The sequence below is a fragment of the Lissotriton helveticus genome, chromosome 2_2 (genome assembly GCF_964261635.1).
Source record: "Lissotriton helveticus chromosome 2_2, aLisHel1.1, whole genome shotgun sequence".
Classification (NCBI taxonomy): domain Eukaryota; kingdom Metazoa; phylum Chordata; class Amphibia; order Caudata; family Salamandridae; genus Lissotriton; species Lissotriton helveticus.
Window position 1 is genome coordinate 34,920,054 of NC_136060.1, and position 27,655 is coordinate 34,947,708.

A 27,655-nucleotide genomic window follows, 5' to 3' on the forward strand; every position below is an offset into this window, starting at 1 on the left:
ACACTACACATAAATCTAGGGATTAAACTTTGGTGAAGCTCATATTATGTTCTAGTTGCAGTTGGTGACCACTACTAGTTGAGAAGGAGCTTTGCCAGCGAACGATTTGTTAACCGTCCTTGTGCAAGATCATAACCTTATTCACTCGAGCAAGCATGTGGCGTTCCTACTTAAAATAGGAGGTGAAAGCTCACACCTAATTGCACAATGGATTATCATTGTATTTGTTAACCCTTTCTCAAATCTGTAGTCTGTATTTGGTACATCTATGGAAAAATATCTGACTACTGTTAAGGTATTTTTACATTAGCTGTTTTTTGCTGCAAAAAAGTAAAATGTATTATTTTTAACGTGTCGGTATGCAAACAATCCCAAGTTTAGCCACATAAACACAAATGCAGTAGAAATTCCTTCCACACATCCATCCTAAACAAATCCCGTTTATGATGCCATTGTACAATTTTGCTAGAGTAAGTGGGCTGCAAGCCAAAGTTGATTTAAAGAAAATATTGCTTGCTTTCTTTCCATCGATATATTAAATGCAGTAATAAAGTTGCAATATTTTGGTACTTCATGGCAGTTGACTTGGTATCCGTTTTCCATTTAGATTTATTGAACAATGAACTTGACTTTAAATAGTTCTGGCACACTGAACAGGAACAAAAAAATAATCGAAACATGTGTATGTAAAAGTAAAGCCACATCCGCATCTTTTAAGAACCTGAAAGTCTTCTGACCTACAAAGCTTCTATTGATGTTTAATTGAGCTGTAATCACTTGAAGAAACAAGCATTGGTATAGCAAATAGGTGTCGCCTTTGGGACCTTATAAGTGTTTAGCCATGCAACAGTTAATGTTGTTGCACCAAGGATTCTGTGCTGGATAACAAAACACTTATAACGTCCCAAAGGCGAGACCTATTGACTATGCCAATGCTTGTTTTAACTTGAAATAGTGGAGTAGGCTAGGCAGTCGTAAGCAAGCCCAGTGGCCAGTACAAGAAACTGCAATGCTCAAGCAAGAAACCTTTCTTCATAAGACATTTAGCTAACAGCAGTGACCATCTGCGAAGAAACAAGTCTAAAACATAAGTGCATGTAAGGAAATCTTTTGTAGCGGGTATTCTGTAGTTTTACTGAAGCCTGAAATGCACAGATCAACCTACAGATATTTTGTTCGTCAATCTTTTTGGCATTGCGTTTCACCAATATGGTCACTGATTGGGTCCTAGTGTGTTCTGCAAGTTTTACATTTCATACACCACGCACTAAGAAAGTCACAAGTTTACATTCGATACTTTGTAGGGTTACCCTGCGAGTTATTTCACTCGAGGGCATATATTTAAAATGAAACACGTTTCACTCCAGTATTTGCAGCGAAAGATGCCACAAGGCCCTCTCTTGCCTCTGCTATGCTTTATTACTGCTGATACAGCACTCGTGACTTCTGGTGTTTAAAAGTCCTTCTATTTTATGTAGTGCTGGTTTTATAATGGTGTCTGAACATGTACCTGCAGCGCTTTAAAAGTCAAAACAGCATTTTCATTAAAGAATGATTGAGACAAAGAGGGAATCATTTTATTTTTATTTTCTCAAAGGAATATTTTGAGATACACAGGCATGTTTACAAAAAAAATCCACATATGTATTGCAAATAAATAGGCACAGTAGTTAACCCACGTTGTCCTGTTATACCTGAGAGAGTTCTCATGCGTAAAGCACTACATGATGTGTGTTAGGGATCTGGTTAAGACTCGTTGAAGTAACGAGCATCACCAAAGACAATCCGAAATAAAAGAGCCGAGAATAGCAGCAAAACATGTTGATGTAAATGCCAAATTCCATGGTTTATGAAGACATGATTAACATTGAAAACGTGACTAGTAACATCACCAAAGCATGCCAAAGTGACCGTCGTTCCGGAATGTTCACAACACAAGACGGATACTCGATGCGGTTCGTACATCCTAAATTGTTCCATAGATGACTTCATAGTGAAGATCAGCGGCTACATCTGCATCCAGGCGATAGGCCTTAAAACAAACACAGTGAGGTTAGGTCTTGAATGAAGAGACGGTTCAAAAAGGTATCATAATACACACTGTGGGTACATATGATGGGCGCCATTACCTGGCAAGGCACGCCTTCTCAAAACAAATATTCAATTTCAAATTGACTAACTTAGCATATTAACATATTTGCATATTAAGAGTGTTTTGTAATCGTATCCTGTTTGTTTTCTCTGAACTGTAGCAATGGTCGGCAGTGAATATAGTGGTATGGACATATTTTGTATCCTAACAAGGAGGCCAACCACGCGTTTCTCCAACAGACTGCAGAGGATACATTTGTGTCATCAACCAACACCTCCATTGAAGCGGAGGAGCGTCCCACTTAAATGCCCCCAGAAAAGCCAGCGAGACAAAAAAGAAAAGCATAATTCAGTTAATTCATTACCATTTTATTTTTCGTCAAACTGTCCTGACTCAGGAAAGGGCAGGGCCTGCTGAGAAGCAGGAGTGGTGGGCTGCTTCTAGTTTATAGTGCGCATGTCCCTTTGACCAGCCATCTGGTGATGGCCATCCTGACATGCGCTCTATAAACCTCTCAAACCAGCTGTCTATGACAGCTGGGTTTAGACCCACACAGGCCTCTACTGTCCTCAGGAGCACGGAGAGACGCCGCCCCCTCCAATCCTGGCATTTCTCTCATGCTTACAGTAGTGCCAGGATTGGTTATGTAGGTTAGCTGGGGCCTTGGACATTATTTTGGAAAAGAAGAGGACCGGAGCGAGGAGGACGTGTCTGGGCAAGCAGGTACTTGTTTTTAAATTTATTTCATGTATTTATGGTGTTTTGTATTTATTTTATGCCACCACCCATTTGCCCACCTCTCCAATCGGCGTACTTGCCAGCCACCACTGTCATGAGGTACATACTTTCTTCCCTAAAAAACACAGCTGCAGACTTTCCCTGTCTAGAAGGGTTGCCACCACCAATTTTCCTGTATATTTTTTTTAACTGTCAAAAGGTTTAAACAGTCAGCTGGAAGATAGCTCTGACTAAAAAAAGGCCAGGCTCTTGAGCCTCGTATGTTTGTTACACCCTAGTGGACACAGCCTATCCTTCTCAGATGCTAGAAAACTGTGTCGACCTGATCTAACAACCATTACACAACGGGGCTAGATCCTGTTTTGGCCTTCGGACTTTACAAGGTTTCAAATGTTGCATAGAAAGCTGGATTGAAATTTGGAACTTCTCTGCCACTGTACCCAAATGATCAGTAAGTGAGAGGGAATCATCAGGGTAAGACTCATTTGAGGGAAAGAGACATGGAGCGCTTCCACACAATTCTATCAGTCTTCATCACCCTGATCATTCTCATCATAATTGCAACCAGGTCAAAAAGGGGCCAGCATGATTCATCCGACCACGTACACAAGGAAGGCTGCACAGGCCCCAAAGATTTTGTTTGGTGAAATAAAAACTGGTGCAGAAGGCAAGCATTACTGAGTCACTGTTCCACGACATCCTGTGGTGCTGAAAATGGTACTGACAGGAGTGTTGGTGTCACAAAAGACCAGAGTGGGAACAGGCACCCTGGTGAGAAACATGAGACCACGTGGACTTCTAGAGGATGAAGCAGGGTCTCTCCATGGCTCCTTCTTGGGGAGAAGCCTTTCTGTGCGTGTTAGAAGGTCTGGAAAACCTGAAGTTGGATAAAGGGTTAGAACCCTTGCAGGCCTGAGCTAGCACAGCTGTTTCTCCATAACCGAGCCAATTCTCATTCTCAAACAATGCTTACAACTTGAAAGGCCATATTCAGGAGGCAGAAAGTACAAGCATGTAAAATGCCCATCCAACCTGACATTTTGCCATCACACTAACCGCAAATTTGGAAAGAGTCATGTTGCTAAAGGAAGGACAAAAAACATTTGTAACATTAAAAAAAGTCAAAGAAAAATTTAAAAAAACCTCAAAAGAACAAAATGAGACACCCTTGGAGTGAACAAAATGTGTCAAATGTTTCCAGAAACCGGTCCTAGGATGCTTAATTCCGGTCCAGGGAAGACATGGCTTGACAGTTCAGGCTGGACTGTTTCCATGAGGCACAGGGTCAAGACTGATCTGCATATGGCCATGTCTGAACTGGGGTGGCGTGGTGAGCAAAATAACAATGGATTAACCCAGATCTGTGGTGAATGTTTTGCCAATGAGCAACATTCTGTCCATCACCTTGTGTGTTTTAAATGTTTCAAGACTGTTCTGTTCAGTTCAGAAAAACACAACTGAACTACAATGGCTGCCTGAAAGCTGATATCTCTGTCCCGAAAAGCACAAGTGTCTAGAAATGGGTTTGGAGATAAGTATGGAGTTCTTTCTTTGGTTCTTCACCTTAAGCATTTAAAAAAAAATTACTTGGAAAAAAAGTAATTTTTTATAAAATGTATATTCTGATTTTCCAGGGTACATTCAATCAATCAATCAGAGTACTTGTTAAGCGCGCTACTCACCCGTGAGGGTCTCAAGGCGCTGAGGGGAGGGGGTGCCGCCACTGCTCGAAGAGCCAGGTCTTGAGGAGTCTTCTGAAGGCGAGTAGGTCTTGGGTCTGACGTAGGTGGGTAGGGAGGGTGTACCAGGTCTTGGCGGCGAGGTAGGAGAAGGACCTGCCGCCGGAGGTTGTTCGTTGGATGCGGGGGACATCGGCGAAGGCGAGTCTGGCGGAGCGGAGCTGGCGAGTCGGAATGTAGAAGTTGAGTCTGCTGTTCAGGTAGGCTGGTCCGGCGTTGTGGAGTGCTTTGTGTGCGTGGGTGAGGAGCTTGAAGGTGATCCTCTTGTCGACGGGGAGCCAGTATAGGTCTCTCAGGTGGGAGGTGATGTGGCTGCGGGGGGGAGACGTTGACGATAAGTCGGGCGGAGGCGTTTTGGATGCGCTGTAGTCATCGTAGGTGTTTGGCTGGGATTCCTGCGTAGAGTGCGTTGCCGTAGTCCAGTCTGCTGCTGATGAGGGCCTGTGTCACCGTTCTTCTTGTTTCGGTCGGGATCCACTTGTAGATCCTGCGGAGCATGCGGAGGGTATTGTAGCAAGAGGACAAGCCGGCGTTGACCTGTTTAGACATGGAGAGGGAGGAGTCGAGGATGAACCCTAGGTTGCGTGAATGGTCGGTGGGTGTCGGTGCTGTTCCCAGTGTGGTCGGCCACCAAGAGTTGTCCCAGGCTGAGGGGGTGGGTCCGAGGATGAGTGCCTCCCTCTTGTCCGAGTTCAGCTTCAGACGGCTGTTCTGCATCCAGTCGGCGACGGCCTTCATTCCCTCATGGAGGTTGGTTTTGGCGGTGTGCGGGTCCTTGGTGAGGGAGAGGATGAGCTGGGTGTCGTCGGCATAGGAGATGATACTGAGGTCGTGTTGGCGGGCCACTTGTGCGAGGGGGGCCAGAACAGCATCGGGCTGAGGGATGAGCCCTGGGGGACGCCGCAGATGATGTCAGTGGTCTCGGATCGGAAGGGCGGGAGGTGGGCGCTCTGGGTTCTGCCGGAGAGGAAGGACGTGGTCCAGTCAAGGGCCTTCTCTTGGATTCCGGCTTCTAGGAAGTGTGTCTTTAGAGTGCGATGGCAGACCGTGTCGAAGGCGGCTGACAGGTCCAGGAGGATGAGGGCTGATGTTTCGCCATTGTCTAGTTGGCGCCTGATGTCGTCTGTGGCGGCGATGAGGGCTGTCTCGGTGCTGTAGTTTCGTCTGAACCCGGACTGGGACGGGTCCAAGATGTTGTTGTCTTCCAGGTGGCGGGCCAGTTGCATGTTTTTGTAAATATATTTTTATTGAGTCAACAATTGTCGTATCAGCAGGTTATCATCACATGCAATAAAGACTTGTGCGCAGTTCAATTATTCATTATCAAAAACAGGATTAACCAGGACTCAATTTTTTGTACCCCCCCTAACACTCCCTTCCCCTCCCCCACTGCCCCCACCCCCCCCGTCAGTGTGCCCTCGAGTATCTTCGTGTTACACATCGCCTATAATCCTCGTTGCTACCAATGTTAACATAAATCAGTGTAAAATAACATCACCATGATTCTCAATAGATAGTAGATAGTACATTTCGTCCGGGCGCTCAGGTGCGCTCCGACTCTCCCTCCTAAACTGTCAATATTTCTGGATGTGTCGTGTAGTGCTTAGCTCCTCCCTATATGTGATCAAGTGTCCCCGTCCAAAACATTCCCCACTGCGTTCCCGGGGTCCTCTGCTCTGGTACTCGCACCCTGATCTACCACTGCCTGTACCTCGTCTCCCTCGTCCGGCTCAACAGGTGATTGAAGTTCCGATACTAACGGTCCACAGGCCCTTGCAACTTCCAGCGCCTTGTCATTAGAGGAATGCCTAGCCAGCTGGAGCCAAAGTGTCACCTCGCTCCCCGCCCAGTGCTGGAAGCTCGCCTTCCATCTCCCAAAGCTAGGGCCCGTCCTCGTCTTCCAGTGCATGGTAAGCTCCCTCTTTGCCATTATTAAGCTCAAATCATAAAATTTGCTTGTCACTTTAGTGTTAGGGGTATGCGGAAACCACAACAGGAGGCAGGTTCCCATCTCAGCTTCCAGCTCGCGCTCCGTCACTCGGTTCAAGCATGCCACCACATCCATCCAATAAGAGCCTAATCCCGTACAGGACCAAAACATGTGACCAAAATCAGCATCTTCTGCCTGGCACCGAGGGCACAGTGACTGGTTCCCCCAAAATACTTCTGGATCTTGACCGGGGTTAAATAGGCCCTGTGGAGAGTATAAAATTGGACCAATTGAAACCTAGCATTGCGGGTGCCCTTCCAAGCGCGCCGTAACAACTGTGGCCACGTCGTCTCAGGGATAAGCTTACCAAGATCTTCCTCCCATTTACCCTTCAAGCTGTCCAGAGGGGAAAGGTGTTCCGTGGACAATCGCCAATACAAACAGGTGATGGCCTTAAACGTATCCGCCGCCATAGTGATGTATTGGCACCCCAGCGATGTTGGGGGTTCCGACAATCCCATCTTCCAGTGTTTCTGGATTCCCGCCACTAGGGCAGCATGCAATAAGTAGTTCCCCCTTGGTAGGTCAAAGGCCTCCGCAACGCCGGGAAAGGCATCAAGACACCATCTCTATATAAATCCCCCACCATGTGGAGACCGCGCTCCTCCCAGCCAGCCAACGCCGACCAGTCACCGCCATGAGGGAGGGCCGTGCACATACCCAAGGGGATTTCCGGAGCAAAGGGGCTCGCGAACCCTGCGCGCCTCTGACTTCGCAGCCAGCATGACCGGAGGGTGCGCTCTTCAAGGGTGAGCTGGTCCAATCGAAGCTTCTGCCGGAGAATAACAAAGACAGTACGTGCCTGGGGATGACCCTGCCCTGCGGACCGTCCGGCCCCCTGAACTCTCACGCCACAGCCTGTGTAAGCCATTGGAGCTGTGCCGCCAGGCAGTACCACTCGAAGTCCAGGGCCGCCAGCCCCCCTTCCTCCCTCGGTCTCATCAGGGTGGCCAACGCTACCCGTCTTCTGCCAGATCCCCAGATAAACCCTGTCATCATCGCCCGGAGCGTCCGAAAAAAAGGAAACAGGGATCCAGATCGGCAAAGTACGAAAAAAATAGAGCAGCCGTGGGAGAGCCACCATCTTCAAGAGTGCTATGCGCTCAGCTACTGATATGGGGAGAGTACGCCAGAACGCTATACTGCCTCTAAGCCCTCTCAGCGCGCCACCCACGTTCCCGTCAAAGAGGTTGGCGGGGGCGTGAAATATGCAGACACCCAAATACGGTAGGCAGTCAGGTTCCCACCTCAGGCCATCCAGTGTCGGGGGCGGCTGACCCTCAGGGGAGAGGGGGAACAAACAGGTTTTGTTCCAATTCACCCGCAGACCGGACAAGCGGCCGAATTCCCCGAGCAAGTGCTTAGTGCCCTGCAAGGCGTCCCTTGTGTCAGCCAAATATAAAAGGAGATCGTCCGCATATAACAATATGTGATGAACCTCCCCATGCAACGAGACCCCCTCGTACAATCGTCCCTGGCGGGCATGTGCAGCTAGCGGTTCAATTGCCAGCGCAAACAACAGTGGGGACAGAGAGCAGCCCTGACGAGTACCTCTCTCCACCTGGCAGGCCGCTGAGACAGTACGTCCCGTGCGAACCCGTGCCGTGGCAGAACAGTAAAACAGGCTGGTCCAACGTATGAAATGATCCCCCAGACCAAATCCCTTCAACACTCGAAACAAATACGACCACTCTACACTATCGAACGCCTTTTCGATATCCACCGACAGCATTGCTGCCCTCGCCGAGCCATGTCCTCCATCCCCCATGATCCGGATCAATCGCCGAATACACGTCGCAGTATTCCTAGCAGGGATAAACCCCGATTGGTCTGGATGTACCAGGGTGCCCATGTGATCTAAAAGGCTAGTGGCCAGAATCTTACTGAGGATCTTATAGTCCACTGTGAGCATGGAGAGCGGTCGGTACGCGGCCCCGGACTCGGGGTCCCCACCCTTCTTCAGTAGTGGCACTATGATCGCTTCTCTCATGGTGGGTGGCAGCCTGCCCAGGTTCCATGCCTCCTGATAAACCGACTGCAAGTGTGGCACCAGGATATCCAAATACGCTGCGTAGAACTCCACCAGGAGGCCATCGGCTCCCGGCGTCTTTCTCCGAGCCATGTGTTTAACCGCCGCCCTAATTTCTCCCGGCGAAATAGGTTCCCCCAGCCTGGTGCCCTGTTCCGGGTCCAAATGTGGTAGCCCCGCGGACTCTAGATAGTCGTCCAGACCCTCAGGGGGTCCCTCATCTTGCTCTGATATAGCAGCGTGTAATATTCCCAAAATTGGTTGTTCACCTCCGTTTGTGAGAAGACCAGGTCCCCTGCGGGTGTGGCCAGAGACCTTATAGGGGAGCCCCGGACCGCCGGGTTAGCCAACCAGGCCAACAATGTCCCTACCTTGTCCCGTTCAGCATGAGCGCGGACTATATATTCCCTATAATCATAGCAGCAGAGCCACTCGACCTGCCTAGACACTTCCTCGCGTTCCGTCGTCATCGCATCTAGGCCGTCCCTATTTGCGTGGCTATCTATTTCTGCTTGGCGCAGATTAGCCTCTGCCCGGTCAATATCCTCCAACAGTACCTTACGCGTCCCAGCGGCTGATGAGATGCATGTCCCTCTCACCACTGTTTTGAAAGCGTCCCATTCATGAGCTCTACTCGACGCCGTCCCCGTGATGTCTAAGAAGTAGCGCTCTATGCCCTCCCTAGCTCCGCTGCAAACGTGGGGTCCTCCACCGTCGCCGGATTCAAACGCCATGTCGGGATCACCTGTCGCTGCCGCGACCAGAGCACGGCTATCAAGCAGGGGTTGTGGTCCGAGAGTGTCCTCGCTAAGTACTCACTCTGGCATGTGAGCGCCAGTGCCCCCGGAGTACATAAAATGCCATTGAGCCGCACATGTAAATCGTGCGGCACCGAGTAAAAAGAATAGTCCCTGTCCGAGGGATACTGTGCCCGCCAGGCATCCACAAGACCCCACGCTTCCTGCCATTCCCTGCATGCCTTGGCCACTCGTCGTACAGCCGACTGAGCCAGCGGAGGGTGAGAGCGGTCAAGTTCCACGTCAGTGATTGAATTGAAGTCCCCCCCAATAAACACCGTCCCCACTAAAAACGACACCAACTTCTCAGAGAGCCGCGCGAAGAATGTGGCATGGTCGGAGTTTGGAGCATAGACGCTGCTAAAGGTCTCATCTCTGCAGTCCAGGCGGCCCAAAAGCAACACGTATCTCCCCTCTGGGTCTATAACAGTGGTCGTAGATTGGAAGGGGACCCCCGATCTCACCCAGATTAGAGTCCCCCTGGCGAAGGCAGAGTAAGTGGTATAAAACAACTGTCCCCGCCATCTCCTTTGTAATGCCCGCCCCTCTGTCTGATCAATGTGTGTTTCTTCTAAAAAGGCCACCTGGATCCCCCTGCGAACTAAATATGCATGTACTTTATAACGTTTTCTCATGGAGTTCAGCCCTCGCACATTCCACGTGATACATTTTAATTCAAGTCGGATCGCCATAGGAAAGGATGACACAAAGCACAACCCTGCACAGTCTAACGGGCACACTGACAACCCCCTCCTGATCAGAACGTTCCCAACAACCCCCCACCCCAACTTTCCCCAGAACAGGCTCTAAACCGTAGGTACCCATCCAAACGCAAACCCACTAAGGAAAATACCCTGGTAGCAACCAGAGTCTCACAGTAAGTGTGAGGTAGAGGGGGTGGTCCAACACCAGCACGGTCCGGACAGCAACCTCACTTGTCCAATCTAATGGTCAGGCCTCGTATATAATAGTCCTCCCCTCCCGGCAGTGCCCCGCCCCAGAAGGGCCCCCCAGGCAAATCTCTCCCCCCCCAAAAGATGCCCCCCCGCTCAAATCGGAGATCCAACCCCCGCCCTCTTCCGCTGAGCCATGTCCGCCCCTCCCAGTGGGGCGTCCCTGCTTCCTGGACGTGCCCCCTTACTGTGCACAGGTTGGAGTCTGGGATCAACACTCGTCCAGCAGGCCATCAGCAGTCCGTGGAGTAACCTCAGGCAGGTGACCATTGTCCTCCTCAGATCCCTCCGACCCCACCTCCTCCGACCCCTGGTTGGATGTAGTTTCCGCCAGGGACGTCGCATTCGTCGCTCCGGAAATGATAGCCACCGCCTGTAGCGCCGCTTGCCGCTCCAGTCCCGTCTGGGAATTTGTTGACGATTTTCCATTCGCCCCGCGCTTCCTGGCGCATCGGCTTCTTCGGGGTCTTGGCTGCATCCTGGCCTCCGATTCCCGTTGTCCCGGACCATCCTTGCCCGTGCGATAATGCTCGAGCCAGTGCCAAGCATCGTCGGGATTATCAAAGAAGGTTGCAGTCCCATCTACCATCACCTTCAGGCGTGCGGGGAAGAACAAAGCGTACTGTATACCCTCCGAGCGGAGTGCCCTCTTGACAGTCATAAAGGAAAAACGGCTGCGTTGGACCTCCTGGGAATAATCAGGGTAGAGGGAGACTGATGCATTGTCCACTTTATAGGGACCAGATGTCCTGGCATTCCGCAGTATGAGTTTGCGGTCCTTGAAGTGGAGCAGACGTGCGACCACTGGTCTGAGGGGACGGCCCTGGGCCGGGGGCCGGGGGCCGGGCCGGCACACGATGAGCGCTCTCCAGGGTATAGAACTGTGGCAGGCCTTCAGGGGCGACCAGCTCTCGCAGCCACTTTTCCAGAAAGTCAACCATATTGTCCCCTTCGCATTTTTCGGGAAGGCCCACCGCCCTCTGTTCCAGCAATTGCACTCTACGCGATAGGTCACTCAGCGACCTATTCGTCGCCTTCTGCGCAGGTTCCAACGTTGCAAGAGCAATGTTCGTGCCCTTAACGCGATCCGCTAGCTTTCCGTGGTCAGCCCGCAGCAGTCCAAGGCTGGTTGAGACTTGCGTTATATCGTGGTGCAAGGATTCTTTCGTGTCCGCTATGGCCTTAAGAATTTGGTCCATTTGCTGTTGCTGTAGCCCCACAGCCGGACCCCCAGCCGGGTTCTGGTCGTGAGGGTCATGCGAGTCATCAACCGGGTCAATCTGCGGCGTCTCCGGGACGCGCCGCGACTTCCCCATGGTCCGCTCTCGATATCGGCGGCCCAACGCAAAGCCCCAGGGCCAAGTGCTCCCAACCGTGCACCACCAGAAGCGCTAGGGTGTACGCCGGCGGGTCACCCCTATGTCCGTGGTCCATGTCACCTGGCCTCACCACAATGGTAGTCCTCTGTGCTTCGTGCACCAATCAGGGGTCAAGCACCAACTGCTGCCTGTCAGGGATAGGGCTCCACCCGGCCCCTCCGCCAGGACCGCCAGAAGATGGACTCTCTCCGCTTTGCCGGCACCCCTCTCTCCACGGCGGCGGTCCTCTCCACCAGGATGTGGCTCCTACAGGCGCTGCCCCCACGTCTCCAGCCGCCACTCCAAGCACGCCACAATCCTCCTCTCAGGGTGTGTACCCCAAGTAGATTACAGCGCCCCGCGACGCCGGGACAGGCCGATCAGGGGACCGGAGCAGGCACTCCAGTGAGTCGTCCTTGCAATCGCCCTCCAGGCACGCAAGCAGGCCACCAAATTGCAGGGCAGGGAGTCGGCGTGAATACCTGCGCTTGCCTTCGCCCGCCGATGAAGCCAGCTCTCCCCCAGATCGAGGTGCAGGGAAGCAAGCACCGGAAGGGGGGGGTCTTCACAATATTAAGCCTCTGATGCCCTTACAGCCGCAGGGAGCTCCCGCCGTATCACCACGGCAGCACCGTCCTCAAAATTGCATCCCGGGGCCCCGAGCGGGAGCTCAGGCGTACCTCCGATCACCGCCGTCGCCGAAGTGGCCCCAGGTCCGCTCCGGCAGCACTGCCTCTCCAGGCGCCGCCCTCTGTCTCGGTGTTGCAGCCCCCGCACTCCGCAGCGGCATCCCCTCCAAGCCGCAGTCCACCGCCGGCAGGCACAGAATTACGTGAGGCCGGGGATGCCAGGCTCCTCGTAGGCCGCAGACAAAATGGCCGGGTCACTTCAAAGGCGGCAGCCGCAGTCGCCACGCCGTCGGCCCTCGCCGTCGGAATCGGGGCTCAACCTGGGCGCAGGCACCTTACAACCCCGGGAGGCCCCCATCGAGGGCTCCGACACCGCCGAGGGAGTCACAGGACAGGATAAATGCAGAGGCTGACACGGAGCACGGAGCTCACACGTCCATTCCCGGTAATGCCTAAGCCACGCCCCCCGGACCAGTTGCATGTTGACGATTTTCTCGATGACCTTTGCTAGGAACGGGAGCAGGGAGATAGATAGGCCGGAAGTTCTTGAGGTCCTTGGGGTCTGCCTTTGGCTTCTTGAGGAGGGCGTTGATTTCGGCGTGTTTCCAGCTTTCCGGGAATGTTGCTGTTTCGAAGGAGATGTTGATGACCTTCCGTAGTTGGGGTGCAATGGCAGCGTCTGCATTGTTGAATACATGGTGTGGGCACGGGTCTGACGGAGATCCTGAGTGGATGGAGTCCATGACCTTGCGTCTCATATCGTCGTTGACATTGGACCAGGAGGTCAGGCGGTTAGCGCTGGTGGTGTTCACAGGGGGTGGGGGGGTCTGGCGTAGTCGGGCGGTCATGGTGTTGAAGCTGTCATGGATGTCAGCGATCTTGCGGTGGAAGAAGATGGCTAGTGAGTTGCACAGTTCTTGTGAGGGCGGTATGTCGTTGGCGTTGGCGCTGGGGTTGGAGAGTTCCTTTACAATGCTGAAGAGCTCTTTGCTGTCATGTGCGTTGTTATCCAGGTGGTCTTTGAAGGAGGATCTCTTGACTATTCTGATGAGGTGGTGATGTCTGCGAGTGGCGTCCTTGTGGGCTGCATGGTTGTCCGGAGTGCGTTCGTGGAGCCATATCTTCTCCAGTTTCCGGTAGGCGCATTTGGAGGTCTGCAGCTCGTCGGTGAACCAGGTGGCTCTCCTGCTGGCGTGGTTGTTGGAGGGTTTCTTGAGTGGGGCCAGGGTGTTGGCGCAGTCGTCGATCCACTGCCTGAGGTTGCGGGCTGCGGCGTCTGCGTTGGTGGGGTCGGTGGGTGGGTTCTGGGCGAGGGTGGTGATCAACTGGTCTTCGCTCCAGCAGCGGCGAGGCAGCTGTTGGGTGCGGTGGTGCGTGGTTGGTTTGTTGAAGGTGAAATGGATGCAGCGGTGGTCAGTGGAGTTCGATGGTGTGGTCGAAGGCGACGTGGGTGCCTGTGGAGAAGATGGGGTCCAGTGTGTGGCCAGCGGCATGGGTGGGTGCGGTGAAGAGTTGTCTGAGGCTGAGGTTGGCAAGGTTGTCGATCAGGGTGGCGGAGTTGGCGTTGTTGTTGTTCTCGAGGTGGAAATTCAGGTCCCCTAAGAGGATGTAGTCCGTGGAGGCGAGTGCGTGGGTGCTGGCGAGGTCGGCGATGGAGTCGCTGAATTGTGCTCGGGGTCCAGGTGGTCTAAAGATGAGTGTTCCTCTGAGGGTGGTGGTGGGGTCGGTGTGGATCCAGAAGTGCAGGTGTTCGGCGGTGTTGAGGGTGTCGTCTGCGTGGGTGGTGACCTTGAGGGTGGACTTGTGGACGATGGCTATTCCTCCTCCGATTCCGTCCTGCGGGTGATCTTGTAGCCGTCCGGGATGGCTATGGTGATGTCGGGCGCCGAGGAGTCGTTCCACCAGGTCTCGGTCAGGAAGGCCACGTCTGGGGCAGAGGTGTCGAGCAGATCCCAAAGCTTGACAGCGTGTTTGCGTGCGGAGCGGGTGTTGAAGAGTAAGCAGCGGAGGTGGTTGGGTCCGGTCCTTGGAGGTTTAGTGGATCTGACGCAGGTGAACCTGCAGGTGAAAGGCCCGTGAGTCCATTTCAGTGTGGCTTGGAAGCAGGTGTGGTTTAGGCCGGCGTTGAGTGCATACAGGGTGCTGGCGTCGTAGCGGAGTCTGGTGTTGTGGTGTTCTCGGGGTCCAGGGGTTCTGGTGCTGGGCGCGGTCCAGGTGCAGACGGGCTTGTCTTCGGCACACCAGCGGCGCACCCGCTGCGAGCGTCCGCTGTGAGCATCCGCTGCGCGGCCTCCATAAGAGGGGAATAGGGAGGGAGGAGCAACTGGGAGGCGGGAAAGGGGTGGCCAATGGGTATCAGGGGGCGGGGCCACAGGGACGCAGCGGCGGGAACGAAGGAGCGGGAGACGGCGGCAGCAGGAGCAATGATGCAGCTGGTGGCTGTGTGGTGGCGTGGGGAGTGACCTGCCCGCGAGCAGGGTCAAAGGTCGAACTAAGATTAGCCATCTGGGGAGACCTCCATGTTTGAGAATTTTAGATTACTCAGGTTATACCAACGATGCTCTGAGAAGGTTTACTCAGAAAGAACAGCTGAGTATCTATTACCCTAACGTGTGCAGGAACAACATTTGAATGTGCAGGATCATGTGTGGCAGCCATTTCTGAACAGGTGCATAACCGTATGACGTGGGAATGCATACCTGGGTGAAAAATGCCTCCACCCTCAAACTCAAAAGAGGAACCAGTCCTGAATAATTTTAGTGGTAGACTCTCCCATTACACTCTTTATCTAACTATAAAGGTGCATATGTTTTTGAACAAGGGTGACCCCATTAAATAAGAGAACCCGTGGCGGTACGTTTTGAGAGAACATTGGTTCACTAAGATATAAATCAATTTAACAAAGTGAAAGAGTCTTCTGTATATGAAGACACCAAAACAATATACCAAGGCATGTACTTAAAAGGTCAAAACACAATTGATCCTGTTTATGTTCATGAATGTACATGAATGTATACCTTGTACATTGGGGTTGTGGAATGGAGTGCGTGTCTGTTTCTAAGTACTGCAAAAGTGGCCTGTGCTGCCGTAAATACATTGGTCAAATGTGTCCAGCTGCTTCTGTTTGTTTTAAAAATCAATACAATTGTTTATCGAACAAAAAAAATTCAAAACACGGAATCTCTTGCAATTGCGTTATTAATACCATCATATAAACATATTTAACATCAAAAAGAAAGATTTGCTGCTCATGCTATAAGTGACATGAAAGGTGCAGTGCAAAGTGCGAGACAAAAGAAAGTGCATCACTATTAAAAAGACATATGACTCCTAGCTGTACATTCAGGACTCACGCCGGCTCCCCTCATAAGGAATTACTGCATTGCTGCGGCTTCATTGTGTTTCCACCACGGCCCCAATTTGAGCGACTCCACGGGATTAAATAAGTCATTCTTCAGCACTCAGAGTTGCTTCATCCTCGCTGATGCAATAAATAAAGCAATTGCAAGAGATTCGGGGGCATATTTACAACAGAACGGAGAAGCGTAAAGCTAAGCAAACATTGCTAATTTCACTTGTCTCCATTCGGAAGACTGAGGGATGTGCCATATTCACCGTAGTGCAAGAGTGTCTGCTTTGGGGGAAAGATTGCTTATGTCCCCCTTCCTGCACATAAACAATCTTTAAATGCCGTTTTGTAACTTCTATGTGTGCTGCTTAATGCAACAAACATAGAAGTTGCAAAACCGAATTTTATTAATGATTTTTTATGTTCAGGAAGTGGTACCTTCCTGCACATAAACAATCATAGGCAATTTGCTGTTTCTACAGGGAAAAAGCAAAATTGAGGAGAAATAAAGAATTTCTCCTCGTTTAGTCTGTTTAAGACCAGTTTTTCCTTGGTCTTAATTTTGGCACTGCCTCCTATTAAAGCTGCCCTTGTACATAGGGAGCAGCGTCAAAATCAATGGGTGTTGCAGCGGAACGCCCACTGCAACACCCATTGCCCTCCCCTTTCATTCTAAATAAAGTATGAAAGGGTGCCTTATTTACAAGGCGGCGTTAAGCCACGTTGAGTGGTTTAAGGCTGCCTTGCAGCAGGCGTAAGGAGTGATGCAGCACAGCAAGTATAGGGCACCTCTGAGCAGTGCTGGAGTTGCGTCGTGCTTGCAACACAACTCCAGCACTGCATCACCTTTACGACGTCAGATGCGCCACGCATCTCTCTATCCTCATGCCACAGTGCGCCGCATTGTAAATGCGGCGCATCCATAGTGGCGCAAGGGGTTTCAACCGTCACGCAAAATAACTGGCGCATCCCTGCTGATATGCAGGGATGCGCCAGTTATTGTAAATCTGCCCCAACATATGTGCCTTTCCATGCGCTGTCCGGCATGTGCTCCCTGCGGTACTTTTGATAACATACAAAGCACCATAAGGCTTACCTTGGAATAATACTTGCGGGCAGCTATTCTATCTTCTCGTACACCCAGGCCTCGCTGAAGACATCTTGCCAAGTAAAATGTGGCTATGGCAACTCCTTTTGCTGTGTACAAAGGAATGCAATCTGTCATCCTCGCTAACATTTCAATGTTATCGAAATCGGCAACCCTGTAATAAATATGTAAAATGGAGTTTCACAACATCAAAAGGGTTAAAACAATAAACAGTTTTTACTAAGTTGTATTAAGAAATAATGTTAATAATAAAAACTGCCTAGAGTCTAGACAGTACTGCTAGTTTTAGGCTCTCCATTATTTCGAATTTCTGGGAACTATCCGACCACCATCTGACTCGATCACAAACTACTTCTTCATGTATCATAGGTGCGTATCTCTCAGCACATACTTATGTCTACAAAGCTACGCCCCTCTTATATACAAGCTACTACTTATAGAGAAAGGCCAATGGGAGTGGACAGAGCACTCTGCTGCTAATAGAAGAGCACCTAGGAGTACTGGACTACAGACCCAAGTCATAAAAGTAGGAACTTCCCGACCCAGATTTAAAAGGTTTTGCTTTGGCTTATACAAACCAATGCAAATTGGTATTTGCGTTAGTCTGTAGTAATGCAAAGCACTCCTTTGCTACAAGGGGGCGTACTACGAGTGGTATATTGGCGTTCCCATGCAACCACCCATGGTTTTTGATGCAAACGCCTATCTTAAAACAATAGTAGATAGGGTGCTGTGCAAAAATTAAGGCTACTTGAAAGCAGGCATTAAAAGGAGAAATGCTTTAATTTCTTCTTTATTTTCTGACTATGTATGGGTGCTGCACAGTACAATACACACACAAAGTAAGAAAAGTTGTAATCAGTCTAAGCACAGTACTTTTTACTGAAAGGGTACCCTTCCAGTACAAAACCTATACTAGACTCATGCAGACACCTTTGTTCTATTGCACAAAAGCGTGTGCTTGGCATCATAATTATGCACCGGCGCTAGGGAGGGAGGTGGATAGTGTCATTTAATCTCTGTAAATATGCTCTGTCATTCTCTCTCCCTCTCATACAATACAGCGCAGCAACTTTGGGTGCTAGGCTGTGTTGCATGAGTTTTGTAAATCTGGGCCCACATGTTGCCTTGCACAGATAATGTTCGGGATGGGCTTGATGAATAATCTCCGAAATCTATGAAAATCCTATATTTTTTTATGCACCCCCTAAACCGACTGTTTTTATAGTGTCAGGAAATCCACCAGTTAAATGATAAGGCCTTGGTAGGCCTTATCATTAACAATTTTTCTCCACAAGCAAACTGTTTTTCAAATTGGGAAATCAAATCTCCTATATACGCGAAAAAGATGAGGGTAATAGTGAATTTACAACTCAACTTACACACCAACCCCACCATTTTTGACAGTAAGGCCTTCAATATTGCTACTTGTTTTCTTTGATGCGACTGTTAAGGGAGGTACCGGGAGCACCAGGATGACGATGATTGCATGGCTGAACTACAAACATTCACCCGGGACCACCGGATATTTACATTAACTGTAATATGTGCTGTCCTAAGTAGTGCATTGGGGGGGCACAAGTTATGGTTAACTGAGAAAACTATGACTTGCTGAATTTGAATGGTTTTGTACGAGTGAAATCTAAATCTAATTATCACGTCCCTGCATTAATCTATGATTAATTTTTTTGGGTTCTTATATTTGATATATTTTTTAAAGACTGCAGTCGTGAGGAGGAGCTTCGCGGGCATCCAAGATGGTCGCGTGAGCACAGACCTCCCCGGACCCGCGCCGCCCTTCGCAAATATCCTGATTTTGGAGATGGGCTTTTGTTCGTACACCCTCGCTGATCTCAACATTCTTTGAAGAATTGAATTCGGACGTTGGGATCCACTTTTACATCGCTTCGAACTTTTGCGGCCCGCCCCGAGACGGACCGGGGGCTCGGTTGCTCGGCAGGCCGGGGAGTAGTTTAACAACAACGGATGAAGGGGTCTCCTCCCGATCGACCCCAGTTTGACTTTCAGTTTCGTTTTCTACTCCCAGCTCGGACTGATGGAAGCGCTGCCCTGATCGACCCTCGGCCTGCCTGGTGTTTCTACACTGCTTAGTGCTGTCCCTGCTGAGTGCCCTATCTCCAGCTTTCTTGGCGTCTCTGCTAATTTGATCCAGTTTCGTTGTCTGCTTGACCACTCTGCACCCGGCCATTTTTACCAGGTCGCGCGGGCCCCTCTGGGGTCCCTTTTCCAACATGGCTACCAGACCTGATACTGAAAGACGCAAGATTAAGACGCCTCACCGTGGGGGACAGACCCAGACGAACATTATGGATCATTACTCTCAGTTAAAGGGGTCCCCCGGCGGTGCTGGTCGCACTTCTGACGATCCCAAGGTTGATTCTGCAGCGACCTCGGAAATATCGTTGCATGACGTCATGGGTGCCATTAGCAGCATGAAGGCCTCCATGGGACAGCAATACGAGGCCCTTGCCTCTAAGATTGACACGGTGGCCGTCGACATCACGCTGATCAGAGCGGACTTGGCGAAGACTAACGAGAGAGTCAAGTCGTTGGATTTGAAGACTTCCAGTCTTATCACGGATGTCACGGAGGCTCAGACTGAGATCGGTAACCTCCGTTCCTCTCACGACGTGATGGCTCGTCGCCTTGAAGATTATGAAAATAGGGCCCGTCGCAATAATGTACGCCTTATCAGAGTCCCTGAGAGTCCCGAGATGCCTGCAACCGACCTTCTTGTGGAAGATCTGGTCACGAATTACCTCACTCCCGCCGGACTTAGCAAATTCTTTGCTGTTGAACGGGCCCATCGAGTCCCAGGCGGGAAGGCGAAGCTGGGTGCCCCCCCGAGGCACATCATTGCCAGACTTTTCCATTTTAGGGATAGAGACGCTATCCTTCAAGCCTCGCGGGACAAGGGCCCTGTGAAATTCGAAAATGCTTCCGTGACCTTTTATCCCGACTCTACACCGCTTGTTCAGAGGCAGAGGCTGGGATTTCAGGGAGTAAAGAGACGGCTGCGGGACTTGGGCCTTAAGTACGCCATGTTGTTCCCGACCAGACTTCGGATCGAATATGGGGAACGTACGTTTTTCTTTGATCGTCCGGACAATGTTAGTGACTGGCTTGACTCTTTGCCCAAGAGAGACGATCGACCTGGGCACCCCGGTGGCGCCGACGGTGGCGCGTCAGAGTGAAAGTGACACCGCGGATCCTGGCGTCTGAACTTTTCTACTATTTCAGCTGAGTCTGGACATTGGTTCTCTTGTTTATGCTCTAGATTGGCCCGAGGGTGGCGGGGGGTGAATGGGGACTCTTCCTCCTCCTGGGTTCTTTGTGTAGATTAGTTTCATGACGGGGCGACAGGCACACTGCAAGTTGGGGAGGCTTATGAGTCGTACGCAGGGGTGCAGGGTGGGGCGTGTTGTAACAGGCTCAAGTTGGGGAGTGGCGGGGGTGTGTGTGTGTGTGTTTCTTTTTATTCACGAGGCACCGTATTGTTTTTTTCCTTTGCTCTGGTCAGTGGGTCTTGTGTGGGTGTTGCTCTGCCTATTTCTTGGGGATGGGGGTGGCGCATTGAGACTGCTGTCCTGGAATGTCAATGGGTTGGGAGATAGGATAAAGCGAGGGGTCGTGTTACGGATCCTTAGACGCCATTCTCCCGACATTGTCCTTTTGCAGGAAAAGCATCTAATAGGTAACTCGTGTCAGGCCATGAATAGACGTGGATACCGGTTGGTAGCTCACTCTGGGGTTACTTCTGGTTCCAGGGGGGCGGGCATTCCTATTCGGTCCTCTCTCCCTTTTGAAATTGATGAAGTGACGCTTGACAACAGGGGGCGCTATGCGGCGCTCACTGGTAGATGGGAGGGGAAAGACACTGCCATACTTTCTGTGTATATCCCTCCGGGCCTACAGGCCTCGACTTACGTTGATCTCGGCAGGGTTATATTGGGGCTTCCTGAGGGCCTCCTGATTCTGTTGTCTCTGGCACTTCTGATCGTTGTCCCCCTAGGGATTTGCCTAGATCCCAAATGTGGCTTGCTCGAAACCTTTGGACTGGTAGACAGTTGGAGATTGATGCACCCCACGAAATTACAGTACACTTTCGATTCCGGGGCCCATGGCAGTCTCTCCAGATTGGATTACTTCTTAATGCCATCGGTCCAATCCTCCTCTATTAGAGAGGTTCGTCAACTTCCTTGGGGTATTTCCGACCATTCCCCCCTGTGGCTTAGTTTTGAGGTCGGGGCGGGTAGTGAGGGTAGAGTTGCCCCTATTAATCCCTGGTACTTTCGCAATCCCAAAACCCGCTCTGAACTTGTGAAAGCTATTGACCATTATTTCGATGAAAATGTGGGGTCTGTTACCCCTGCTGTTTCATTGTGGGAAGCCTTTAAGACGGTTGTTCGTGGGCAGTCCCTGTCGCTGATTGCCGCCGCCAAGAGGGCTAACAATGTGAAACTTGTACGCTTGGAAACCGAAATAACTGCACTTGAGGATGATCTTGAATCAGGAGTCTCTCACGCAAAGCTGCACTCCCTCGGTTTGAAACAAGCCGATTATAGAGCCCTTGTGACTAATTCGGCGAAAGTGATGTATAGAGAGCAACAGGGTAGGTTGTATGATGTGGGTGACAAGGCTGGTAGATTGCTTGCGTGGTTGGACAAGAAAGAGAGGGTGAATCGTGTTGTTCCGGTGATTGTTGGGCCTGATGGTGCGTGTGTTACGGACCCAGTTGGGATTGTTCAGTGTTTCGTAGACCACTTTAAGATTGTGTACGCCTCGGTCTGTGGTGGAGATGAGGAAGACTCTCGCTTGCTGTTGCGGGATATCGCATTGCCCTGCCTTTCTGACGCCGACAGAGACCTCATGGAGGCTCCACTCTCGGTAGATGAAGTTGCGGTGGCTATACGTTCCCTCCGTTCCGGCAAGGCAATGGGCCCCAATGGTTTACCCATTGAACTGTACAAGCTGCGACCCGACAAAATGGCGCCCTACTTAAGGGAGATGTCCCTTGAGGCTCTGGAGTCTGGTTCCCTCCCCGCTGATCAACGACTTGCTACCATTGTAGTTATCCATAAGGAGGGTAAGCCGCGGGATCGTTGTACTTGGTACAGACCTATCTCTTTACTTAATGCCGAACCTAAAATCCTAGCTAAACTGTTTGCTAATTGCTTGATTACGGTGATCGGAGACTTGATCCATCCAGATCAGTCCGGTTTCATTCCACATCGCAACACCGCCCTTAATCTTCGCAGACTCCATGGAGTTCTCGCGAGAGCTGGGATGCTCACCGAGCCGGCCATTTTGGCTTCCCTTGACGCTACCATAGCCTTCGATACCATCGAGTGGCCCTACCTTTGGGCGGCCCTCTCGAAGTTTGGGTTTGGGCCGGTGTTCATCGCCTGGGTGAAACTTCTTTACGAGAGGCCTTTGGCCCAGGTGGTAGTTAACGGGAAAGTGTCCTGTGTTTTTACACTTGGGCGTGGTACCCGGCAGGGTTGCCCGCTGTCTCCGCTGCTTTTTGCCATCGCTTTAGAACCTTTGGCGGAGTGGCTCCGTTGGGAGCCTTCAATGCGGGGCATTCGGTGGACTCCCGATTTTGAGGATCGAATCTCACTATACGCGGATGACATCCTTCTCTACCTCACCTCCCCTCGGAGGTCCTTGAATGTACTTTTTGATGTTCTGACCTCCTTCGGAAAGAACTCGGGTCTCATTATTAATTGGGCTAAATCCTGCGTCTACGTTTTGGCGGGGGATCTCCCTCCATTGCCTCGTAGATTTCCAATTCAAGTAACTGAGACCGGCTTTAAGTATTTAGGGATCTACGTCTCCTTGGACCCCTCTGTGCGCTATGAGCGTAATTTGTTACCCCCCCTCCAGCGGCTCAAGCTTGATGTTGCACGCTGGCGTAGGTTGCCGTTGTCACCACTTGGTAGAGCGGCGCTTTTTAAAATGACGTCGCTGCCTCGATTTTTATATGTACTCCAGAATTCATTTGACCTAGTTTCTTCGGGTTATTTTCGTGAAGTGGAGAGCCTACAGAGACGACTGGTCTGGGATGGGTGAGCGTGCATTGCTCTTTCCAAACTCACGCTTCCGTGGTATGACGGTGGTATTGCCCTCCCAGATATCAGGCGTTATTACTGGGCTTCTCAGTTGAGTGCGATCAACCACGCAACTTATGCGCCCGGCCCTGCCCCGGCTTTTTCCATGGATAAATTTCTTCTGCCAGGAGGGACTTTTAACAGGGCGCTGTATTCCCAGGGACTCTATGGAACGCTGACCGGTCCCACTAAAGTTGCCGTACGGGTGTGGCGGGATGCGAATGCGGCATTGGGGTGGTGTGGTAGATTTACCCGCGCGACCCCTTTGTATGATTCTGAATGTTTGGGACATCTGTGGAGAACGAAAGGCTTTGATAAATGGGATATGATTGGTATAAGCAAGGTAGGTGATCTATGGACGAAGGGTACCATCAAGTCCTTCGATGTGTTGAAAGCGGAGTACGAGCTTGGTGACTCGGAATTCTTCAGGTAAGCCCAGGTCCGTCATGCCCTACTGTCAATTTTTTCTGCAGGTGATGATATTCCTGAATCCTCCCCTCTTGAGGACCGTATCCTAGATGGCCATGTGCCCGACAGCACGATTTCACTGATTTATAAGAAACTGATTAATAACAGGGCTGATTTGCTGGTGCGCCTTAGGGCTTTGTGGAGTGCTGACGGACTAGAACTGGATGACGAGGACTGGCAATCTGCTTTGTCCTCGCCTAAGGAAGTTGCTATTCCTGCTCGCCTTAGGTTTGTCCAGCTTAAGATCCACCATCATGTGTATGTTACTGGTCCGAGTCTGGTTCGTATGGGTTATTCTTTGGACGGGTTGTGCAAGCGTGGCTGCGGTATGTCTGGCACCTTCCTCCACATTCTATGGGAATGTCCGGAGGTGGTTGAGTTTTGGTCCCGACTACATGTGGTGATGGGAAGAGTAACTGGTGTGTCGCTGCTGCCCGAAGCCAGGCGTTGTCTGCTGAATGTCTGGGAACCTAATGACTACAACACGGCGCAGATCAACTAGGCGACCCTTGGTAATATGGTCGCGAAGAGGGATATCGCTCAGCTCTGGGGGATCCCACAGGCCACCCACCGTATCGAAATGGAAGGAGAACATGGATTGGTGCATGTTTCGGGAGAAGACTGTGTACCTATCCCGGGGCAGGCCCAAGAAATGGGGTAGGATCTGGTCTCAATGGAACGCATACAGTGGAAATATATGTACTCCCCCACAAGATGTATATCCCGATGCCTCCCTGTCCCCCTAACTGGCATTCCGATTTCTGCTGTTGATAGTATTGCTGCTTGTTTCCTCGCCTACCCCTCCCTCCCCGCAAATATTGATTGTACTGTCTGTACTGTGCACTAGAGCTCTGCCTACATGGACTCTTGATCATACTTTACTGTATTTTTGCCTTGTGAGTTTTGTTAATTTGTTTATTTGAATAAAGCTTTTACAAAAAAAAAAAGACTGCAGTCGTTTTAGTGTAACGTAAATAATTTTTAGGTTGTATTAGAGTTGTGTTTCTTTTTATAAGTAACTATATTTTGTTTCAAGAATATAAGTTTAACCCCTTAGGTGCTCAGGACGGCTTGGAGCCATCTTCAGCTACGGTGGGGGTATGCTGAGTAACGTTCCAAGCCATCCTGATAACCCGCTGGCGCTACCCCACCGCCCCACAACATGCCTCCATTGGGGGTGGCTGCAGAAGCGCTTCCGCTGCCACACTGACCCCCACCCTCAGTGATCTGATAACGTCAGCGTGCACAATGTGCACCAACATCATCATGCTGACATGCTGGAAGCCGGTTGATTCCAGCACGTCGGAGAAACAAGGTTTCTCCTCTAGGGAGGATTCGGGGGGGGAGAGAAAGTTTTTTTCCCCCGCTGCCCCTTTACAATGCATTGCTGCTGCATGATCGTGGGTTGGGCCACAATCACTCCGCAGGAATGCAGCCACTAGGCCACCAGGGATTTTATTTTACTGAGGGAGCGGTGATGGAGCAAGGATTAGTATAAAAGAGACTTGCTCAGAAGCAATCCTCACATATAAATCCATAACTAAGTATTAACCATGTATTTTGATACTAATATCGACCACATTTCATAAAATTCTAGATAAAGGAAGGTTGCCTATGTCTTTTATTAACAAGTAACCCGAGTGTGATTAAAGATGGCTGCTAACCCGGGAAACTGTATTGCGAATGCATCAACTGCATGTATGCAGAATGACGTTTTTACTCTTGGAGGGAAATTTCTGTTCCTGCGCAATAGCATCTAAAATGACCGCTTGGAAACGCACGTGCTAAGCATCAGCTTTGCTGAAACTAAAATGAGTTGTATACTAAATGCTAATGCATTGAGAGTCTTTATAAATAAATGGGATTAGAGTAGAGATAGGTGGTATACAGTGAAACCATTTTATTATGAAATTAATACTTTTTCTTTTGACCTCTCTATTAGTTTGTATTTGGGCCTCTGAACGATGCTAAAGTCTGTCACCCTCGTGGTTCCTCACGCATGCACAAAGATGACAACCCAGAAATAGTGAGGTCAAGTCTTGAAACTCGTCCAAGGATGTTCTCCGTACATGTCCTGGGACCCAGCTGAACATCCTGAAGATTCAATGGACAACTGTGAAATGTATACATTTGTTTTTGATAACGTTTGCAAATACAGGTGGGAAATAAAGCTTGGGAGAACAAATTAATGGGCAGGAACTTAAAAGAATTAACTAAAGAAAATTATTAAAACTTAGCCTGGTGTGAGGATCATCCCCTCAGCTCATCGAGTCAGAAATAGGAGTTTCATAAAGCGTAAACATTTAGGGGTGGTATATGCCATTAGGAAAGTATATTTGGGGTAGTTAGTTAGATTAAGTGAGAGTCGCAGAAAGAAAACGCTGAGCGACTGAGATGCTGTCCGAATGCTGATCAAATACCTGAAGAAGCAGACTTAGAATGATAGAGCTAAATAATTAGAAGATGATAACGGAAGACTCGAGGAGGTGTTAGAATTAGAAGAAGATTGCGGAAGAATCGAGGAGGTAATAGACTTCCAAGAAGATCGCGGTAGAATCGAGGAGGAAGTTAGTGTCAGAGAGGGGTGAGACGCAGGCGTCAAATCCAAAAGAGGTCATCTATCCTGTCCTGAAACCTGTCCTGAAGTCCTGGTCACCTGAACTTTCAAGGGGACCCATTAACTCTTGGCCAGTGGGGTCTGATTTCCACATCATCCTAGGTAAATATATACCTGTGTATTGTCGATGTACCTTTCTCTCTCTATTCTCTTTTACGTGATGTACTTGTTTGTTGTGAAATCTTATTCTAAATTGGGTAAACCAATCTTACTTCCTCAGAAAGGAGTTAGCACTGTAATTTGTTTTGCTCATATGATAAATCACATAAACATTTAAAACTTTCCAAAGTCTGTGATTATTTTAATAAGATAATAAGGTAAATGAACCTATGTCATATCAATTTACTACTCAACTAAAATAGATCCATTTGTTAAAGAGAGGGCTTCCGATCAGTAATAGATTAGAGAAATGATAGGTAAATTATCTCTATTTTAACCTCTTATAAAAATTGACCCCCAGCGGTGTTGACTAGTCTTTATGAGTGAGTGTGTTTATGGGCTCAGGTGAATATATAGTGATAGATGTTCGCAGGTTGGTAGCCCGTGGATCAGTTTGCTGGTAGCAGAGTTATGGTTTTTATTGATTAGTTTGGTGATTATTGGTTATCGATTTATGTTCTTACAAACCTGTTTGTATATTGTTTCAGGTTGTCTGGAAATTCACAGGAAAAGTATAGCAGGTGGTAAATGGAAGCCATACAGCAGTGAGGTTACTAGTCTGTTTGGAAATAGTTTTGAGAATAAGTGGGAGTCATAGTTGGCAAGGAGTTCGCTGGTGAAATTCTGGTGTTATATCACCTAGAAAGGGTAACACTAAAGGAGTAGCAGGCTCTTCTAAGCTTGAGTGAAGAGTAAGCAGAAAGGTTTTACTTGCAGTTTATAAAGAGTAAGCGGAAGGTTTTACTCGTAGCAAAAGAAAATCAAGCATTCTTTAGTTTAATGAAACAGACAGAGTAGCGAATGTTTTCATGTGTTACTAATGGAAAACGTTGGTGAAAAGTTAAAGGAAAATACGTTTTTGTATTACCTTGTGAAGGGAGGGTCAGCTGCCGAAGTTACGCTGGCGTCACCGAGTGCTGCGCTAGGATTGGTTGAAACAGCGGGTGTGTGACAAGATAGAGAATTGTAAAGGAGGGGTTAGTTGTCGCACTCACAGAGTGCCGTGCTGGGATTGGTTAAGACAGCCAGTGTGTGATTTAAGGAGATTTGTAAAGGAGGGGTCAGTAGTGAGGAGTGACACTGACGTCACAATAGAGCTGTGCTAGTATTGGCCAAGCAGATTTTGTAAATTTGAGCTTAATTGGATGAAAGAATAAAAGCCGCAACAGGATTGGAGAAACCTAAGTGTAAACAAAAAGACCAATTGGTTAACAAAATAGAAGCGGTAATAGTACTGGACAGTGGAGTTTGTATGTGGAAATACGATCCAACATTAATAGGGAATCGCCCAGATAGTAGATATTTAGGTTTTGCAAGAGAAGAATATATAAGAGGATCTTCTCCTAAGATGTACGGAGAGAAAAGAAAAATCTCACTTATGCAGATAAAAATGACTTCAAAAAGATAAACTCATTAAGACTAGATAGGGAATTCTTATTCCAAGGCCTAAAACTCCTGCCTCATTCATGATGATGGAAAGAGGCTACCATACCTGTGT

At 49.6% G+C, this 27,655-nt stretch overlaps 1 protein-coding gene across 2 annotated transcripts in view; it reads right to left on the reverse strand.

Annotated features, from left to right (window-relative positions):
* Positions 1 to 1,567: 1,567 nt before the first annotated feature.
* The window catches only part of LRP2BP (LRP2 binding protein), a 339,402-nt gene continuing 313,314 nt past the window's right edge, over positions 1,568 to 27,655 (reverse strand). The window contains exons 8-9 of one of the 2 annotated variants that reach the window (XM_078678933.1): positions 16,771 to 16,936; positions 1,568 to 2,032 (exon numbers count right to left, since the gene is read on the reverse strand). In XM_078678933.1, the coding sequence (XP_078535059.1) occupies positions 1,967 to 2,032; positions 16,771 to 16,936 (232 nt within the window). In that variant the 3' untranslated portion in view covers positions 1,568 to 1,966. The remainder of the gene's footprint in view (positions 2,033 to 16,770; positions 16,937 to 27,655) is intronic. The other variant, XM_078678935.1, reaches the window with a different exon arrangement.